The sequence below is a fragment of the Mustela nigripes genome, chromosome 2 (assembly GCF_022355385.1).
Source record: "Mustela nigripes isolate SB6536 chromosome 2, MUSNIG.SB6536, whole genome shotgun sequence".
In the NCBI taxonomy this organism is placed as follows: Eukaryota; Metazoa; Chordata; class Mammalia; order Carnivora; family Mustelidae; genus Mustela; species Mustela nigripes.
This window is the reverse complement of record NC_081558.1, coordinates 138,872,831-138,894,386: the sequence shown is the minus strand read 5'-3', so window position 1 is coordinate 138,894,386 and position 21,556 is coordinate 138,872,831. Positions and strand designations below refer to the sequence as shown.

The following is a 21,556-nucleotide window of genomic DNA, read 5'->3' as shown; positions in this document are numbered from 1 at the left end:
ATCTTCAACAAAGCAGGAAAGAATGTCCAATGGAAAAAAGACAGTCTCTTCAAGAAATTGTGTTGGGAAAATTGGACAGTCACATGCAGAAGAATGAAACTGGACCCATTTCCTTACACCGCACACAAAAATAGACTCCAAATGGATGAAAAGATCTCAGTGTGAGACAGGAATCCATCAAAATCCTTGAGGAGAACACAGGCAGCAACCTCTTCGACCTCAGCCGCAGCAACTTCTTCCTACAAACACAGCCAAAGGCAAGGGAAGCAAGGGCAGAAATGAACTACTGGGACTTCATCAAGAACAAAAGCTTTTACACAGCAAAGGAAACCGTCAACAAAACCAAAAAACAACTGAAAAAATGATATATATATATATATATATATATGCTACTCTTACTCACGGTAAGTGACTAAACAGACACTACATTAAGAGGGAGAGAAAAGGAAGGAAGGGCTGGGAACAAGGAGCTAAGAAAATTAAAGGAGAACAAATTCAGGCATCACCATTCAAATGACTTGGAACAAGATTCTGTACCTCTTCCTCCTCCCACGCACACAATAGATGTTAGGCACCTGCTTTGCTTTCACTCACATTTTCCTCAAGTTTTCTTATTCACCAGTTTATCAAGTACTTACCCAATGCAAATAGATACCAGGCCTGGAGCTAGGAAAAAGGCATAAGGCACAAGCCCTGTCCTCAGAGAAGTCTAAGTCTAGTGGAAGAGACAGACATGTGAACAAATTGATACGCTGAATGGAATCGAAGCCCCCTTCTCCACGGGCAAATTTGGGTAATTCCTACTGGGTTGGGTACAACTAGGGAAGAGAAGATGACAATTAGAAAACGCTCTCTAGAAGAAGGGATCCTCCAGGATACTTCTTGGAAAATGTAGTGAGCAAAGGTGGAAAGTGCATTCTAAGGCAGAGGAGACCAGGCCATAGAAACAGACAAGGGCACCAAATCAAAGATGACATTGTATACAAGGCTATGGAACCTTATTTCATACATCATGGGGACCCACTAAAGGGTGTTAAGATGGCTTAATGTAAATATTAAGCAGCTTTACTTCCACCCTCTGAGGATCATGCTACTGCTGCTAGCAACTCTCCCAGCCACCTGCTGCTGCCCAGCCTTGGAATCGTCTACTACAGAATCTCTAAGAAAGGAGCCAAGTGGGAAACGTTGACACTTCCCAGGGCTTACTCTAGTCAGACTCTGCAGAGACTGGGGCCTCCCTGCTAGCTCTCAAGAGAAAAGAAAAATTAAAAGACCTTTTAATATATCCTTGAGTTCTGACTTGCTGTGTGATTTCCTCAGGACTGATGAGTCTCTGACCCATCCTCCGAACAAGTGAAACTCTGATCAGGAGTCCAATCCGAACACTAAAAGCTTGTACTAAAATGTAAGCATCATTGCTTCCTCTTCTTTATTATTAATCTCCAAATATAATCATAGGTCACTCTTTCCTGTTTTCCTAAGTCCTATCAGTAGACAAATACTATTTGTATGGACAACAGATACACATGGTGTCTGGGGGTTGGTCTGATGACCCATCACTTAGCACCAACCATTTATGTCACTTCTAAATCATTCTGAAACACAGATGACACCCAAATGTAAACTCTTGGATTTTTTTCTCAAATAATACTGATCCTATCAAATAAGGCAGCTAAATTCTATCCCTTTGCAAATGAATTTCAACAACTTTACATTGTGTCGATCTTTTTAAAAACAAGCCAAGGTCTAAGGATAGAACTTTGGGGGTTTTGAACCCCCAAGAAGACAAAAATCTCCCAGGTTTAGTAAGGGTCCCTCTTCCTTTCACTATTACACTCCTACCCCAACCAGCATCCCAGGGTTTGTCCACAGAGAGGAAGATCCTCAGCACTAGGGAGAAGTTCAGAGTTGCGGACTGAGGATAATCAGGGTCTGATTGCTTTGCTCCCCACTCTTCCCCCATCCAAAAAACCTTCAGGTGGTCTGATTTGCCAAACACAGCATCTTGGCTGCCCCCATACCCAGGGCAGGATTTGGGAAGTACTATTTTTAAACTAGCAATATTAACACAGAATGCAAAGAAACCCATTACATTTGATTTCTTTTCAAGTCACCTCACAAATATGATCTTTAAAGCATAATGAAAACACTGAGACATAAATTGCTGCTTGAAACTATCCCCTGTAGAAGTTATCTCTTCTTCTGTGAAGATGAAAAGGAAAATAGTTCTGAGCACGCTGGGTCCCTTACTCAGCAATCATCATATGAACTCCAGTTGAAAAAAAAAAAATTCACAAAGTGCTTAAAAATCTGCTTTAATTATATTTCCATGAATTCCAAGAAGAACATCATTGCAGTTAATATTACAAAAAAAGCAAAGAAGGACATCTGAACATGCAATAAAAAAATGGATTCACAGCGAAAATAACATATGTTGGTACTAAAATATAGTTACTTGGCTCCATGAAGGGAAAAGGTTTCTTCTAATTATCTATTTACTTGGATTTTATTATGAGAAAATATTTTTCTTCTTCTTCTTTTTGTTTTTTTTTTTTTTTTTTTTTTTTTTTTTTTTTTTTTTTTTTTTTTTTGCTTGACAGCTCTGGGGATGTTTTCAATCTTGTGTTACTATTACTGTTAGTGTCTGACAGAAGTCCCTCATTCTGAAAGCCATTATTTGCAGTCTATAATTTAATCAGAAAATTCAAAAGTACAACAAATAGCTTGGCAACTGTGTTCTTGTTACATACAAAGCCATTAGCAAAAATATGTAACAAAATTTATGTAAAACAATTTTGTCCTTATATACAGAAGTTTGCTTTATGTTCATACCCTCACAGTCTACTCTAAAATGAGAGGGTATGGGGTGTGGGGGGGGAACCGCTACCAATCTCCTCTGAACTCATTCTGCACAGGGTAGGGAAATCTTAAAAGGCAGGGTAACTATTTTAATCTTCTTTTGACTGAGTTATAAAAATGCATCTGGTCTTCTCAAGGAAGAAGAAAAACTAAGAATGATGATAACAGCTTTAAAATAAAGAATTTATCCCTTTGTCCTTTGCGAAGTTTCTTAATGACCTCAACAATGATAGAGTAAAACCGAGTACATTTGTGACTGTGATCTGAGGGCAGAGTAGAAAGCATGGCGGAGAAACAGACAGACATCAGAACCCAAGCTGCTGCTAAGTTTCACAACCAAAGCATGCACATATTTCATACAGAGAGCGTTTACACTCCAGGGGAGAAAGATCATACGCAGAGGGAAATGTCACCCCAATCTATATACAAATGCAGAAACAGGAAGAACACGGGGAGTCAAAGGGAGACCAAATACAAGTTTAAAAATACATTTTTAAAATCATTTCAAAGGCAAGACCATGTTTACTGAAAACTCTGACAATTCTACAGAATACCTTGTAAACATTGAAAATGCAGCTTGATGTAATTCACAGTCTCAAGAGAAAATAAATTTCTGGTTTATCCTCACTGTTGGGCTCGGTCTGCAGAATGGAATGATCCGAGCAAAACGGGTCGCCATAGCCAGGGCGCAAGGCGGCACATGCCCCTTCTGGGATGCCGCGGCCTTCCAAGCCACCCGCTTTGCTGCTCCGCAGGTAGCCAGCGATGTACGAGCCGGTGGAGTGCCGGTTGCCAGCGGGCAGGGGCGCCGAGGGTTTGTTTCGCAGAACCACTCCTCCCGCGTGGCTGGGGTTGATGACTTTTTGCTTGTTGGCTTCCTGCTTTTCCTTGGCACGGCTGGCAATGTTGCGCACTCTGCTCTGGCTTCTGGATGACAACTTTCGGACCAGTGCCCTGGGGAAATGACTGGCATCTGGCTTGGAATAGAGCACCTGACAGCCCTCTTCCTGGTCGAAAGACACAAGCTTCCGCAGCTGCTCGGTCAGGGCGTCTATGGGCTCTAATGACTTCGTCTTCGTGGTCACGCCCTTCTTGTCTCTAATGCCGGTTGTAACAAAACTCTTACTAATGCACTGGTACTTGCTTTCAAAGTTGCAGGCAATGTCCTCTGATGTTAAGTCCCCCAGACTTTTGGATTTGCAAGGGCTGGGCAGCTTCAGAGCAGGCAGAGGAGGGTGCGTGGGCTGCCTGGGTGCAGGGGCGTGCATGCCTTCATCACTGGACAGGGGCCCACAGGTCTGGTTCACTTTTGTGTCTAAATTTGAACAGTTGTGCAGAAAACCAGCACCCGGGTAGGCTAGACAAGAAATACTTTGATTTTTGACATCTTGAATATTGTTGAGTATTTCAGAGACAGAAGGGGGAAAAGTCTCTTTACGGTAGCCGTTCCTCAAACGTCTTTGAAAATGTTCCACCACATCCTGGCCATACTCTGGTTTTAAGGGAGACGCAGAGTGACTTGTGTCCTCTCTTCTATATTCGTAGGTTGTTATGGACAGGTTTTCTGAGTCTCCGTCCACTTCCACGAGACTGCTCTCTCCAGAATTTAAAGAGAGAGTGGTTTCTGCTATGACCTCTCCCAGTGCCAAGTCGGTGGAAGTGGAGGGGCTGTGGTTTTTTAGTGTTTCCCACTCTTTGCCATTGGTGGGACTTTTTGGTAACCAGCAGTGAGAAGTATAGGACCCATGCAGGTCGTTTTCCACAGCCCCTGTCTTGGCCTGACCGGGAAGCATGTCATCTGGCTTGGCTTTGGAGACAGGAGTGCACGTAGTTTCACAGTCCGTGTGTGTTGAGTGTTTGGAGGTCTCAGGACTTGAGAAGGCAATCGGGGCAGGAGACGAGCACAGGAAGGATGATTTGGATTTTCCCATGGAAAAGTCATGCCTGAAGGGCATCTTTTGCTCCAAGGTGGGTAAGGAAGGATGACTTGACGTGACAGTGGTGCTAGGGGGCTGAGAAACAACTGTGAGGTTTGCCTGATCACTGGTCTCCTCAGACTGGCCAATCAGTGCTGAAATAGAACTGCCTGGCTCATTCTCATTGGTTAACGTGACATTGTCAATAAGATGGGAAATTTCACTCTCCTGCTGAATGGCAGTAGAATGCGAGTCAGGTATGTCAGAACAGAGCACAGAGACGTCTGACAAAGAAAAGGAGGTTGCAGCTCGGCCCGTAATCCAACTCCCTTCCAAATTCTTAATCTCCAGGCTGCTTTGAGAAAAAATGTTCCCTGACAATGTACTTTTTTCCTCGGCAAAGCCTCCAGCATTCCCATTTGCCTTGGTTTTCACACCACATGGACCTTGTGTTAGGGTAACTGTAGGATCAAGAGCCAAATGCTGCCTTGGGGAGAGGAATCTGCTGGGGCACTCCTGTTCCTGGCCATCACCTGACACATTTGCTTTGGTTCTCCCACCCTTGGGACCTGCCACTCCCAACTGTTCTCCCGTGATTGGCGTGTTGGCAACAGAAATGGTGGAGTCCCCCTGGTTGATGTCTTTGTGGAGGAGGGCGCTAGAGGAAGAGGATAGCTTTTTGTTGAAATTTGGCAAATGTTGGTCTTTTATACTTGCCTTCCCTTTTCTTCTTCCATCCTTATCTTCTGCTGAATGAAACAAACAACATTTTAGGTAATATGTATCACTTTTTGTAGACCCTGCAAACACTCATGTTTGTCTTCAGACAGACAAATGGAGAATGTAAATCTGTTACATCGTGACAAAATATAGTTATGGATTGCAGAGGTTTGCAACAAAGTGTCTGTGTGATGAATAAATGGTAAAATATATTTATAGGAATTTCACTGAAGCTTCCCTTTGAGTATCTATTACATCAGCTAAGGATGTAATAGTCATTGTCAAAAAAAAATGTCAATGAGTTACCATACTTTTACAGTGAGGATTACCTTAAGTTGTTTCCTATTCAGATTTGTACTACACAGAAGCATGGCAATAAAAATAGAACAAGACAGTTCTGTTAAACAAAGTATTGCGGTACCTGTAAGCAAGATACTACAAGCTTTCAAAGTTACACATGGATTAGTAAAAAATCACAAATCATATTATTTAAAAAAAAAAAAGCAGACTGGACGGTGCAATAAATGTATTAAAATACCAGTATCTACTGATTCTGAGGTGTAAAAGTAAAGACTTGGTGACCAATTCTATGCCATTGTTAATATCTAATATTTTCTTAATCATATTTTTGTTTTTAATATGCAAATTTCATATTGCATTCTCCTCTAAAAGAGGCAGTAAGTTATTAGGCACAGAATAGAAATCTATAAAAACACACAATTCAAAGGAATTTGGGGTACCCCATCATACTTAGGATAATGCTCATACTGTATCAAATGTTCGATTATTTTTTACCTAATTCTCTCAATAGTGTTTTTTTAAATGTTTTCAGTCAGGATATATAAGAAAGAAGAATTTATTTATCTTATTAAAATATCTTCCTAACTAAAGAAAAATTCATCATAAAAAGTTTGACAAATCCAAAAATTATAAAGAAAAAAATTAAATATCCTATGATGTTACCACTCAGAGAGAGCTACTATAAGCTCTTTTAGAGGGACAGAATTATATATAGAATTTTGTATTCTGCATTTTCTCCACTTATTTTTTTTCTACATTATAACTTGAATCATTGCATGGCTTTGTTTGTTCTATATTTACCACAAGTCTCATATAATATAAATGAGAATGACAAATTTATAAAGCTGTTTAAGGGAGGAAATATGCATCAACTCAATACTGTTTTCTGGATTAACCAGTATTTATTTCTATTGAGTACAGCTTTATTTTCTCCCAAAACAGGATTTTGAAATAAACTTTAAAGCACATATTTCATCACTTCTCTGACACTGCTCTTAGTGAATTTTCAAAATTTTAAACTTTTTTCTCCCTTCAAATAAGCCATTCAAAAATTCATTTGTTTCCCTAGAATATCTTATAATAAAAATCAATCCAAGGAACAGGGAGTTTGTGAGAAAGTGGGACACTGAAATTAGACTGTATGATAGAAGGAGAATTTCCCTAAAGTAAACAGGTATCACATTATATTTGTCTGAGATGATCCTGATTTAATTAAAACACTTTTGTCATGGAGACATCAAATGGACAGTTTTGATACTTCCTTTACAAAAGTCAGAGGAAAGAGTCACTGCCACAACTCAGGAGCTCTCTGGTACCTTGCAAAGCAGGCATTATTTTTTACCAAGTTCTTGGTATGAGCGAAGCATTATGCTCAGATTAGGGGAAAAGACAGGTAAGGCTTGATCTGTATGCCTGAGGAGCCTATAACTGGACAGGAGCCATAGACATGCTTCCTTCCCTGCCAACATCCAGGGATCAGGGAAATGAGGCCACAGGAAAACACTGCCTGAGCTACCCTTGAGAAAGCAAAGATTTCTCAAGTGAAGAAGATGACTTGCTTTTGACATCTAGCTTGACTTCTTTCTCCATAAACATTTCTAATCATGGAAATGTGTTGTATGTTGGGGTAAGAAATATTACTGTATCCAACCTCAAATAAAAAATCAATATAATTCTATTTTACCTAGAACAATCAGTAAATATTAAACCCACTTGGAAAACCAAGATCTCTGCTCCAGTTTTGTCTGTTTCACCTCCCCTAGGACACCTCACAGACCCCCGGGCTCCATACTGTCACACCTGATTGCTCCCCTTATCCCCCTCACTATCAATTTCAAATGTCAGTGTTATTTTAAGACTTTAGGGGACTGGGAAATAGTTCTTTCCCCTTCTCCCCGACGTTTAAAATCTGGCCTAAAGTTAACATTAAAAACTATTTTTTAGTATATTTTTACTTTGACTATAAAATGTCAACCAGGTCATAATGGTAATCAGGGACCAAAATATGGCTTCAAAAGAGTTGTTCTTAGAGAAACATAAAGCATCTTACCCAGGGAGTGTTCTTTTCCTTCAGTGTCTTTTGCTGTTGCAGATATAGGCAGTGACAAAGCCCCCAGAAGACTTTTGTCAACAGGCAAAGAGACAGGGCGCTCTTGCAAACTCCGTGTGGTCCTCCTCAGGACACCGTCTTGATCTCTTGAAGCCTCCGACACAGAATCCTTAATCTCTACCATTTCCTGGAAGCCCATTTTGCTCTTTTTTCTGCCTTTGGCCGGAGCACTGGCTGTGCGTCGCAAAATCCTGTCTCCAATGGATCGTTTCCGAACGTAATGGGAATTGTTTTCCGAAGAACCGTGCCTGGGATTCTTATTGAACAATCCCTTCAGACCTTGGAGCTGTCTGTTCTGAAGACACAAAAGGAGGACGCCTGGGTTAAGCAAATCCCATTGTGTCAACAACTTGCCTTCCAAATGACAGCTCCATGAAAAGTGGACACACAGCAACATCGTACAACCATCGAAGGATATTCAAACCAAGAAAACTGCAGCTCACAGCATGTTGACACAATGTCATGCACGCCTTATGGACCTTACTTTGTGATGAGGCAACCTTCCGTTTTTTGCAACCAAGCCACCCAGAAGCTTCCTACCCGGAGATGGCAAGGTGATGGGAAATGTTTCCACACTTAATAGACTGCTATGAACTTCAAGCCACCTTAAAGCAACAGATGCATGTTTCCAAGTGGGAAGCAGGAAATGGAGTGGTATGAGAGCATGCTGCCATGACCATTTAAAAAGAAACATGTCAGCACGAACAGGGCACCATGCCGAGAAACTACCTTTGTAGCTCCTAGAAAGTGCAATATAGTATAACTGGGGTTGAGTATTAAAGGGCTCCACTGCAAGGAAAGAAAACAAACACAACAGAACACAATGTGGGCTCATTCAAGAAAGTGTACAAGTGTACACTTGTACAAGTGTACAAGTAACAACAAAAGATGAGAACGCATATGCGTCTAGCACTCCTTTCACCTTCAGTGATTTCAGCTTCATGAGGTACTCCGCTCATCACCGCCACATTGTGCTTTATGCATCCCAACCCAAATACACCTCCAAAGTAATCCATAATGCGACTTAGAAGTAGGCTTCTATTTAGGAGAACAGAAATCCTATGGAACACTTTGATTCCTTCCTGGCTCAAGTTTTAAATAAATTCTGAATGTTACTGTTTCCCTCAAGAGGATAAATACTAGAGATACTACTTAGTTAGGCTGGGATCCCTAGAAGCTCAAGAATCATCTTCCGACATTTACATTTCTGTGTATTTATGTCAGATGAACAGCACAGACAGAAACCGAGGACTACAAGAAAGTCAAAGAAGAAAACTCCAGCACTCTTAGACATTAGAATCTTTAGTGCCCCTCCCATACCAACTGATGGAAGGAAAAACCTTATACCCCCTAATTCAGCCTGAACTGGTCCACTCCCTAGAAATTGACTTATAGTCATGATATTAATATCAGCCAACATTTTTAAGCATTTACTCTATGTCAGGCAGCTTTCTAAGGATAATGTAGTTTTTTATGAGATGGGTACTATTTTTACCCGACCTTTATAGATGAGGAAGCTAAGGCACAGAGAATGTCTGTAACTCTACAAGAGAAACCCCAAGCAGTGCGGACTTTTCTAATAGAGAGCACTGGACATTCCTAGGTGCTAGCCAAGAAGATCCTAATAGTTCCTCCAAATCACATCTGGTCCCAGGAATTCATTCTAGTGGCCAAGTCCCCAATTACTTGGCATGACTAAAGGACAGCCTATTGATTTGTAAACCTCAAATGAGTTGTGTAATGAAGAGAGTCGCATCAGGAGAAAACTAGAATACATTCTTGTCGTCTAGTTCTTAAAAGAAAGTCCTTATAACATCCTTAAAAGTCCTGTGAGTGGCTTTAAATGCATTCATGGAGTTTCAGGTTTTCGGCTAAATACAAGGGCACCAAATGAATGCATCCCCCCAAGAACGGGCTAGAATCACAGTCTGGTTAGTGCTGGTAATTCATCAAATATCTGAGACACCACATTGCCTGCTACAGTGGCTAGGTCTTCTTAAGTAGTAAAATAAAACTCAATGTTTAGGTTAATATTTACTGTTGTACTAACAATAAATATACAAAGGAGCTTCTGAGAGAATAGCAGTTTTCTCCTAAGCCCAGAGAGGCCATACCCCAAAACAGTGGAAGGAGCATATGTGGATCAGGACAGGACCTGACAGCCTGGCACACGGGGCTTGCTGGGCTTCTCACTGGTTTTCTGCTAGAGAACTTTGTCAAGATGTATGTGCCTTTGAAGCAATTAGTCAAAAAAATAACTTTGTTAAGGACCATATTATTATCGCACATGACTTTAAGCCCTATACTCTTTCTCACCTTTCCATAGATTTCATTGATTGTTATATGGACAAATATAGATGCTTCTGTCAGTCCTTCCAGATAGACATGCCGGTAGCCTGAGAAAAGCAAAGAAAACAGTTTCCTTTTACTTGGACTTACATTTGGCTTTCCCATGGGTGCAAGTAAATGAAGTATTTGACTTTACTATAATTCTTTACATTTCAAAAACATGTTAACACACATATACCACATTTTATATAACATATATGCCAGACGTTGTATATATCACATATCATATATTAAATTTTCCCAAAAAAACTGAACGGTCTGCCCAGAGAGGAGAGGCCCGCCTCTGCCTACCGGGCACTAAGCTGCTGAAGGTCACGGTTCTTTGTCCAACGAAGTCTCGTCCAATTGGATCATGATCCCACACCAAGAACCGAACCAAAGCGATGTCTGGCATGTGTACTGTAAATGTCAGGGTTTCTTCCCACACGGGGTTAAATCCTCAGAGAAATAGGAAGAGAAAAATCAGAAAAGCAAAGGGCTTGGCTAAAAATGAATTGGCAGCAACATCTGCAAAGCAGACTGAAAATTGCTTGCAATGGTTATTAAACTCGCGAAGATGACCAAGCCACTCCAGGGTGCCTCACTGACATAAAGTCTTGGAATTTGCCCCACTGCCAGAAAATAATTGGTAGGAAGATTGCCTGTAAATGATTACATTAATTCTAATAATCTTTGATGCCCAAATTGCATTGTAGGGGACATTTCTTGAGGTGATTTTAAAATGCTTCAAAAAGTATCTTTAGTATTGATCTAAGAATAATGTTTTAGGAGGAAAAAAAAAAAAAGGAAGAAAGAGATCCTGCCTTGTAGAAATGAAAGAATATGCTTCAGACCCACAAAAGATTCTACCGCTATAATAATCACCAGCAAACATTTTATAAGGTGTTATGTAGGTTTCAATGCTACTGTACATATAGCATCTTATTTAATTGTTATAGCAATCCTCTAAGGATGGCAAGGCAGGAGTTTTGTGTTTTTTTCTAATTAAGAAAAAGGAAGGCATTATGATTAGCTTTCAAAGCTATATAATTTTTAAAAATCACACAAGTAACAAATGTTTTTTTTAAACTAAGAAATGAAAGTATTTATAAATCATTTTGTAGTTAAGAAAACCGATATGCAGAGAAAATAGTGCACCTAAGGTCACACAGATAGTTACAGAGTCAACTCAGAATGTGCACTGTTGTTTTCCAGTGTCTTCCTATGAAGCAAAACCTTAATACATGGAAGATAAGTTTTCATAGTTATTGAAAATAAATAGATATATAATTCAGCCTATATTCTGAAAGGTAAGAATACATTTATTTCTTGATAAAATTTTCTCTGATGAAATAATTATATAAATGGATAAAAATTCAAGTACTCTCTAAGTTTCTTTTCTAAAAATTAATAAATTTTATTAAATACATGTATCCAGGAGGCATCAGCTACTTATTACTATTAAATGCCTCAACTAAGGATATAATTATGGACTGAAATCATTGACAGGTCCCTGTGTTTTTGTTACATTAGTAATGACTTCTCAAGTACTTCTTTAGATAAAAAAATAAAAGACAAACAAAAAAACAACAAAAACAAAACTATGGCCATTGGTGGGAAAACGCAATATAGGAAGTCCACTTCCTTTACGCATGTTATTTCCTAAAGTAATAGGTTTCTGCTACTCCCTGAATCCCCAGATTCCTTTCCTTAAGCTAGCACTTAGGAAAATTCCTCTTAAGGAGGCACCTGGGTGACTCAGTCGGTTGAGTGTCTGACTTGATTTTGGCTCAGGTCATGATCTTGGGGCAGAGAAACTGAGCCCGGCATCTGGCTCGGCTTGCACTTGGTGTGGAGTCTGCTTAAGATTCTCTCTCCCTCCCCATCTGCGCCCCCCCCAGCCCCGCTCATGCTCGTGCTCACTCTCTCTCTAAAATAATCTTTAAAAAGAAGCCTGAAACTAGTGATGTACAAAAATGTTGGCTAATGGAATTTAAATTTGAAAAAAAAAGAAAAGAAAAACTCCTCTTAAGCTCTCACTATAAACCTCCAATTTCTTAAATGTTTTGGGGATTGTGGTTTAGAGTATTAATGACTAAAGGTTGAGAAAAATAGGTATTCTGTAATGTTTGTCAAATGTATGAACAAACACTATGTAAGAAGATTACCAAGAAAAAGACATGTGGCTTAGGTTAAGAAAGCTTTTTTTACATCATGGCCAGAATACAAGAATGGTGTCCACCCACCATATGGACATATTGAGAAATAAACTGGACCAAGCATGCTGGACTTGCTTTTAGAGTTTTACATGCTCCAGAAAAAAATGAAAAACCATCAAGACATATAGGAGTCATGAGTGAGAGCTCTGAAGTAACTTACATCATGAAAATACGATTTAAAAATGTAATAGAGGCATTTTCCTAAGTTTTTTTTTCTTTTCAGCGTAGCAGTATTCGTTGTTTATGCACCACACCCAGTGCTCCATGCAATCCGTGCCCTCCATAATACCCACCACCAGGCTCCCCTAACCTCCCACCTCCTGCCCCTTCAAAACCCTCAGATTGATTTTCAGAGTCCATAGTCTCTCATGGTTCACCTCCCTTTCCAATTTCCCTCAACTCCCTTCTCCTCTCCATCTCCCCATGTCCTCCATGCTATTTGTTATGCTCCACAAATAAGTGAAACCATATGATAACTGAGACTCTGTGCTTGACTTATTTCACTCAGTATAATCTCTTCCAGTCCCGTCCACATTGCTACAAAAGTTGGGTTATTCAACCTTTCTGATTTAACTCAGTCCTTTAAAATACTATCAATTCTCTTCATTAGAAAAAAAATTGCTTCAAAAGAAAGAATTTAAGAACCAAATCACAAATCCACCAAAACATACCATGCATCTAACATAAACTCAGATGGCAGTTATGAATTTTAGGGTTGTTTCTCTTCTACATAGCCAAATTTTTCTTTTTCAGAGCAAATTTTATTTCTAGAGCTTCTTGATTAAAAGTCAACAGATTATCATCTTACCATTGTCGTCTACTACACGAGTTTGATCTTTACAACAGTCAACTGGCAATCCAATAATTTCAACTTCAACAAAAGGATCAATGATCTATGTAAATAAAGAGAGAGTATTATTGCAACTCTATCTATGTATGTTAACTAATTTGAGAATATTGGCCAAAATGTCCATGTTTCAATAGTAACCCATTTTATTAGGTGCTTACTGAGAAAGAGAAACTGTATAACAGATTTCGGTATATGAAAGAGAAAAAAAGATTAAATTTTAGTTTGCCAATATTTACTGATGCTACACAAATTTTATCCAATGAACCTACAACTCCAGTTCAAGGTATATGTCTAACAGAAATGAGAGCTCTTGCCCATGCTCAGGGCAGCTGTATTCATATATGTAATATGTATTCATAATGTTCACATACTAGAAACAACCTAATGGTCTAAACTGTGGATTATTCATTTAATGACTCCCATACGGTAATGAAAAAGAAAAAATTCTGCAACACAGACATCATGTTCAGCTATTCAGACCTAAAAGGGTATATACTGAGAGTGCCTGCCTGGTCCAGCTGGAAGAACATGCAACTCCTGATCTCGGGGACATGAGTTCAAGGCCTATGTTGGGTATAGAGATTAGTTTTAAAAAAAAAAAAAAAAGAGCATATACTATAAGAGTCTATTTACATAAAGTTTGAACACAGACAACATTAACGTGTTGTGATAGGGGTTGGTGTTTGATTGGGGGGATTGAGAGTAGATATTTACTGGAAGGGTGAATGGGAGACTTCTGAGGGGGTTCTCAGATGTTCTGCATTGATCTGTGTTGCATAATAATTAATCAAGCTATGCACATCTGATTTGTGTACTTTACTGAATTTAAATCAACTGTGTACTATAATGTAACTTTAAAAGTACCCCAAATAATAAGATTAAAAAAGAATCAATAGAAAAAAATGAATGCTTAGTCTTCCTTCCCACCTCCCCCCACCACCCCTCCCCTCCAGAAGGAGGAACCCTGCTTTGTTGGTCATTTGTAAACTCTCTTTCACCATGCAAGTTCTGAATAAAGAGCAATGAAAGACTGAAATCTTAAGAATCCAGAAAGAGCTGATCGAGAAGTATAAAGGAGAGAGAGTTATTTACTTTGAGAAAACATTTTAGGAGCTTGAAAAGGAAGGAGAAATAACAGAGTTTCAGGGAATAAGAGCTTGAAGTACATTGGAAAAACATGTTGAGAACATTGGGTAGATACACATATTTTTTGCTTACTAAATAAACCATGAAGTCTACTCATTCTCAATTAATCATTTGATGCTAGAAATTCGTCCTTTCAGTTGAACCTTGTGGTAAAACTGAACTACTGGGTATCTCAGATTTTGGAGGGCAGCTAATGAGAATGACTACTGTCCCTGAGGAATTCAAGAAGACCACAGGCCTGAAGAGTAAATTCCTGCTTTAAAACTTGGCTCCTGTGTTGCTCCAAGCAAATTATGTACCTATACTGCTGTCTCCTTATCTGCAGACCTGGGACCCCAGTGTCTGCTTTCCTCAGACTGTAATCTCCATGACATCCTGGAAGAATGGAATTGGATGATGGCAAGTATATTTCTTTTTATTCCAATCATGAAGAAGCAACCAGGTAAATTCAAATGGAAGGACATTTTGAAAATAACTGGCTTGGACATTTTATAAAATGTCAATATCACGAGAACAAAATAAGAAAGCTAGAGAACTGTTCTAGATTTTTAAAGGACCAAAGAGAAATGACAACTAAAAGCCATGTGTGATCCTTCATTGGATCCTGAATACATAAAGAAAAAAAGAAAAGAAAAAAGAAGATATAAGGATAATTTGGGGACAACTGGAGAAAAAGGAATACAGATTTTACATTAGATAATATTATTATACCAATATTAAATGTCATGATTGTATTGTGGCTCTAGAGGTGAACATTCCTATTCTTAGGAGATAAACGCTAAAGTACACAGGTATTTAGGGGTCAAGATATCAATAACTTATTCTCAAATGACTCTATGAAGAAATGCAAATATACGTATATGGGTGTATAATTTTTGAATTTTGTTACATTTGCTTCATCTCTGTGTATACATGTGTGTATACACATACACAGACATACATACATATATACACAGACATATATACATCTACACATGAAAGGGAGAGAAAGCAAATATAACAAAATTTAGTAATTTTATTGGTGAAACTAGATGCTGGAGATGTGACATTAATTTTACTAACTTGACAAGTTTTCTGAGGTTCAAAAATTTTCAAACTAAAAAGTCTGAGAGGAAAAAATATCAAGGGTCTTCATTTTTGCAGACAGTGAAGAAAAGAAAAAAGGAACTAATGGATGAGGATACATTTTCTGATACTGTCCAAGCAGCTGCTAAAAGGACAGAATGGAAGCAGGGAGACCAGTCAGCTGTGGGGCTACCTCAGCAGAACGGACGAGAGACGAGGGAGGTTTGGATTAGGCTGGAGGCAACAGCAATGGAACAAACGATCCCGTATGAAGCTCCTACTTTCTGAGGAGTAGGACATGGTGTCATCTGTGAAAGATGAGAAGGAAAGTGACGGGAACACCCGTTTGAGGAGAGAGAAGGCTGGCAATAGCCCCTGTGGAGAACAGGATCGAAGGCTGACAAGGTAAAGAGGACGGTCACATGGCATCACAGGTCAGATGAGATTTGCAACAAAGAGTTTATGGTAAGCTAACAGCAGGGCTGAGTTGTGTCCCCATGCAACATTCAAGATCCAAAAATGCTGGTTTAACAAGGTGGAGTGGCAAGGGGCCTGAGGTGATAAACCACTCCGGAGAGGAAGAACATGGCATGCCTCCAACATAGATGGTGTATGCATTCCGGAAGGGACTGTCAATGCTTGCCAATAAGTCAGCTGATACCCGATGAGCTGAGGCCAGTGCTCATTTACAAACACATACACAGAGAGAAAGAGAGAGAGAGAGAGCAAGAACTCTGAAGGTATTTCAGATGAAATGTAATCACAATAAAATAACCATGTAATTAAGCACCTGGGTCATACACATGGCTTACCTCGCCTCGGTCTCCAAACATGGAGTCTGGAGGTTTGGGGAGTTGCTGTCCACTGATTACTTTCAGGATGAGCTGCTTTTTGGGGTTGGCAGGAAGTGGGTCACCAGAGAAAGGGTTGAAAGTACCTAAGGCAAGTAAAGCGGAGGTTAAAATCTGAGGCTGGTAACACGGGAACACATACACTCACACCCTTCGAGCACGCAGAACAAACAACAAGTGCTGAACAACTACAGTATCTCCTGGAGCAAAGACATGATCACATAACTATCAGTGTGGCTTCTACCTGAAGGCAATGCTGGCCAGCATTTCTATAGCTGTAGTTTCTGTTAGAATCCATGCTCCCAAAGGCAAAGGAACAGGCCAATTTAAAGTATCTGTGGTGCAATTATCAATCATGGAGAGGGAGAAGAGAGGCATTTTCTTAGAATGCCAACAGTGTAGATGTCAGATTCAAATAATTTTCTAACTTAAACTATCGTAGGTATATAAAGTGAATATAACAAACAGAAAGACCCAAAACAAAGCGAACAGCAGAGCAAGAAAACAGGCAAAGCATAAAATCCTGAAGGCACATCTGTTAACACTTCTTTACCTGAATTGCTAAAAACCCAATTTGGAAAATTTTTAAAGAATTTTAATGAGCAGAACCAAAAACAAGTATTTTTCTTTTCCCTATTGTTAGCACTGCTTTATAATTAGACTACGCTGACTAAAAGGGCTTAATAAAATTGTCTCAGGTGGTATTTTAATTCTGCTAGCAGGTTTCAGACTCACTCAAAGATTGGGCTCAGACGTTACATGGCAGCACAATTTATAAGTAATGCCCAGTGAGTATCACGCTGGGAGGCACTGGATCTCAGATGACAATTCATTGCTATTTATGACCCTCTTCATGTACATAACCTCCCAAGAAAACATTGTAAACATCATGCTACCCAAATGTTAAATAGTTGTGACCAGAGTTTTAATTTGCATGCAACACCTTCACCCATCTCTTTTTTAAAAATCATGTTGCAGGGGCACCTGGGTGGCTCAGTGGGTTGGGCCTCTGCCTTCGGCTCAGGTCATGATCTCAGGGTCTTGGGATTGAGCCCCACATCTGGCTCTCTGCTCAGTGGGGAACCTGCTTGCCCCCTCTCTCTGCCTGCCTCTCTGCCTACTTGTGATCTCCCTCTCTCTAATGAATAGACAAAATCTTTTTTAAAAAAAATTCATTTTGCAAAACACTGATGTATCACATTTTCCAGAGAGCTCCTCCAGTAAGGTGGCTGCAATTGGAGAGATGACTATGAAGTGAACACACACCTTTGCACATTTGCTGGGGTTTGAGGACGTAGCCACAATTGCCATTTGTCTTGAACTTGGCTCGATTTAATTGCATCATTCGCCCTTCAGACTGGTAGTTCAGTGCCACTGTGCAAGTTCAAAGTTTGAGAGGTTAGGCAAGACAGCAGTATGGAGTCAGGACATACAGAGAACCGATCCTTCCTGAGGCATACACACCTAGCTGGCAACCCGCGTTCCAGTAGGGCAGAGGGTTGAAGTTACTGGAATCAATGCGGTAGGCGGATGGGTAAATCCTTGTGAGCTGCTTTTGGTTATAAATCATGAACTGCTCCGACTTCTGCTGAACCACCTGATGTGCTCTTGTTTCACTGAATGACAACACGTTTCCTGTGGTTCCTGGCAGTTTTTAATCATGAGAAAAGAAATGCAAGAACGTCCATCGAGAAACCACCACTCACAAAAGACTTTCTAAGACATCAGATTATGTCCTTAATAAAATGCAGAGCAAAAGAGTGAATTGAACCAGAGTAGGAGTAGCTTCGGGCCAAGAAAGAGCCAGAAAATCCCATTCCTGGGACTCTTTAACCATTTGGGGTCAAATCTGAGCTGCTCATCTTGCAATGGTAACTGCATATTTCTGAGTCCCATGCTCCCCCAGGAATTCAGTCATCTCACTAGTTCATGTCTGTCTGGCTAACAGGAAGAGGACTGGCAGGAAAATTATTTTTTAGGGATATGACTCCAACAGAATATCTTTGGCAAAGATCTAGCCAGTCATGGATAAATAAAATTATGTAACTTAATCCTGATGACAAGGAGGCATTCATTGAAGACATTCATCTAAAAAGCACACGTGAAGTACATATTAACTGATAGCATTCAGGGTCCAAGAAAATAAAAGACCAATTCTAAAGGAGAAAAATGGAGTTTTAATGTTAATTTGTTTAGAATTATGAAACCAGTCAAAAGCTATTTGGGCAAAAGGAATAAAAATGGAGAAAGACTTTAAAGAGTATTATAAAAAGACAAAATCTCAGAAACAAGAACAATCTTTCACTATCCAAATAAACCATGGAAAAAAATAAAGGGAGGTAGAAGCATAGGAAGCCTATATTATAGTTTCTGCTGGACTATCCTCAGGTCATGTCAATCCAGGGCCAAGGAAGCACCAAATCTGTGGGTCATGATGGAGGTAACCCCCAAGCCTTCAATATCCCCCCTTTTCTCCAATCCTGTGTCTATAATGTCCCCATTACTCCTACTCCTTCACTGAACATCCTCATTCCACTCCCAAAATGACCACTCATATGTCGTCTGGACCTACTAGAAGAAGCCGACCCAAATAAAGACCCTCACTTGCCCAGAGCCTCATCATTCTAGTGTTTACTCTGACAAGCCGAGTGTGTCTGAACCCAGATGGAGGGACACGGCTCACGAAGCCAAGGAGTTGAACTCCATAGTCTTGCTGGGTCAATGGGGCCTGAATTGTATCCACCCCGTGCATGTTAATTAGAGCCCATATGGGCCCCACTCAGGGCCCCAGTTGCCCTCAGGACTGTATAACCTTGGGCTTTAAACACCGGCCAAATGACCGACAGTTATACTCTGGGGATGCAACTTGGAGTGACCATAAATACAGAACGGAGGCAAAGAAATTACGGTTTTTAATCACACGATTTCCCTCATATACACTGTTTCCTTTTCACATATATTTTATTGATATACTTATTAACATAGTTTACGTTTGTCAAGCAGATTAAAAATAATCTTACTTGCAGATTTTGATGAGTAATGTTTTAAACATGATGGGAGAAAATCCAGTCTTTTTGACAAGCCTCAGTCAAGTGCAGTAACACTATAATCAGTGCCACTGTTTTCTCTGTCTCACCACATAAATATGTACACCACACTATCAGTAAGATGACCTTGCTAATTAGTCATATTATCAGCTAGCATATGAATATATCTGAGTTGCTTTGCTTTGGGGTAAGACATGCATTCGTTATTTATTGCTCATTTTGTGGCTACACATGCACACACAACAAAAACTCAAGTTCAAGAGCAAAGAGTACTCAATATTATTTTCCATTAAGCTAATAGAATTATTGTTTCTGAAGGTATTTAGTAAAAATTATATTCCTTGGGGCACCTGAGTGGCTCAGCTGGGTAAGCATCCAACTCTTGGTTCTGGCTCGGGTCATGATCTCAGGGTCCTGGGATCGAGCCCTACGTCGGGCTCCCTGCTCAGTGGAGAGTCTGCTTGCACCTCTCCCTCTCTCTCTCTCCCTCTCCCTCTGCCTCTTGCCCTGGCTCATGTTCTCATTTTTTTCCCTCTCTCTCAAATAAATAAATATGTCTTCTTAAAGAATTATATTCTTTTAAACCAGATACACATTTCACTCCATTAAACCACTCACTGAGTTTATTTTCTAGCTATGGGCAGTTATTACAAGGACAGTTTCTCATGTGAAATTAATTTTATTTTTTTTAATTGTCTTATTTGAGGAAGGAATCAACACCAAAGGTAAGACAAAAAACAATACACTTGTGGAATGAGAAGAACAAAGAAGAGAGATCTCTGAGGAGAATCCTAGAGATTTGTGACAGACTTAAGACTTGGCACAATGTTGTTTTTCCTTTACTAAGATTGGGAAAAGTTGGGAAAATGAAAGATTTTTAATTTAGATTTCACTTCCACTAAAATTAGCATCAGGTCGAAAAGCCACATGCCTGGAGTTTGTTTCTATGAGCATTCAGTGACTGAACAAAACAGAAATGAGACAGGAAGAGGATAAAGGGAAGAAGAGCAGCTAGCAGGGAAGCCCGGGGTACGAACACCTGTGACTAGGATTTCTCAATGCAACATGATACGGAAAACAGGGGAAAATCAGTGAAAGAATCCGTGCTTCTGAAACTCCTGCTCTGTTCAAACTTCAATCTGTGGGTTAAATTATCTTCATCAAAGAAAACATTTCCAATGACAAAATATGGGATTTTTGAGGTGCTACTTTAGTTTTCTTCTTTCTTCTGGTCATTCGCACTAGGAACGCCCATCTGTTTCCTGGTCACCGGACCAGGACATCAGGTCTCCACAGTTCACGCCTTGGGCAAGATGCTACTATAATGCATTTGTCTTTATATAATAATGAAGTCTTCCTCTGTCCAGCCAATCAGGGTACCGCAGTAATTAATATAGCCCTCACCGTGAGCAAAGACTTACACTGCCAGCCAGTTTCCTGACACGTTGGATGCTACCAGTTCCAGGAATGCATGCTGATGATCCGATTAACAAACAGTTAGTTAGTAAACAGTTGACAAAGAAAAGTCGAGAATGTTTCCCCAAGAAGAAAAGCTCTCTCCTTACCATCGTCCACGATGTCCTGGGCCGCCACAGAGTTTGTATACACCACCAAGTCAGAGAGCTCTCGGCAGAGCTTCATGGTTTTCCTGCGGCGCCCCAACCTGTGACATACACAGCCAGGACTCAGGTCACTTAGAGCTGGAAGAGGTTTGGTCTCCACCTTCCTTACCTGCCCCTAGTAGAGCCAGGATTAGAACCCAAGCGTGAGTCCTAGGTCAGCTCTCTTACCACCACAATACCCTGGTCATGTGGTTTTATTCACTGCTCAGCTGAGAACCAGTGTCTTCTCCTGTATTTGTGAGTTCTGTTGTGAAGGGTTTGACTGCCACTGTTCTCCAGCCAGCAAGTAACAGAAGCGGAGTTCATCAGGCAGCTCCTCAACTTTGGCAGGAGGGGAACCTGGACTTCTATTCAAGAACATTCACAGCAGAGGTCTCCTGGGAGGTGATCCCACTTCTCTTACATCCTTTACTGTAACTACAGATTCAATTTTCTGTATCCTAAGGGCAGGAACCTCATACATCCTCTTTGTCCTTACTAGTTACTTTTATGTATGGATATTCTGTTGAAGTGAAGCTAAATA

At 40.1% G+C, this 21,556-nt stretch overlaps 1 protein-coding gene across 6 annotated transcripts in view; it reads right to left on the bottom strand.

Moving 5' to 3' along the window:
* Nucleotides 1-2,299: 2,299 nt before the first annotated feature.
* PLCH1 (phospholipase C eta 1) overlaps nucleotides 2,300-21,556 on the bottom strand; it is a 216,306-nt gene continuing 197,049 nt past the window's right edge. For 3 of the 6 annotated variants that reach the window (XM_059391691.1, XM_059391692.1, XM_059391693.1), the window contains 10 exons: nucleotides 20,977-21,074; nucleotides 17,829-18,008; nucleotides 17,631-17,738; nucleotides 16,326-16,450; nucleotides 13,261-13,345; nucleotides 10,546-10,692; nucleotides 10,222-10,301; nucleotides 8,635-8,694; nucleotides 7,846-8,200; nucleotides 2,300-5,524 (listed from right to left, as the gene is read on the bottom strand). In XM_059391691.1, coding sequence (XP_059247674.1) covers nucleotides 3,447-5,524; nucleotides 7,846-8,200; nucleotides 8,635-8,694; nucleotides 10,222-10,301; nucleotides 10,546-10,692; nucleotides 13,261-13,345; nucleotides 16,326-16,450; nucleotides 17,631-17,738; nucleotides 17,829-18,008; nucleotides 20,977-21,074 — 3,316 coding nt within the window. In that variant the 3' untranslated portion in view covers nucleotides 2,300-3,446. The remainder of the gene's footprint in view (nucleotides 5,525-7,845; nucleotides 8,201-8,634; nucleotides 8,695-10,221; nucleotides 10,302-10,545; nucleotides 10,693-13,260; nucleotides 13,346-16,325; nucleotides 16,451-17,630; nucleotides 17,739-17,828; nucleotides 18,009-20,976; nucleotides 21,075-21,556) is intronic. The other 3 variants (XM_059391694.1, XM_059391695.1, XM_059391696.1) reach the window with 2 other exon arrangements.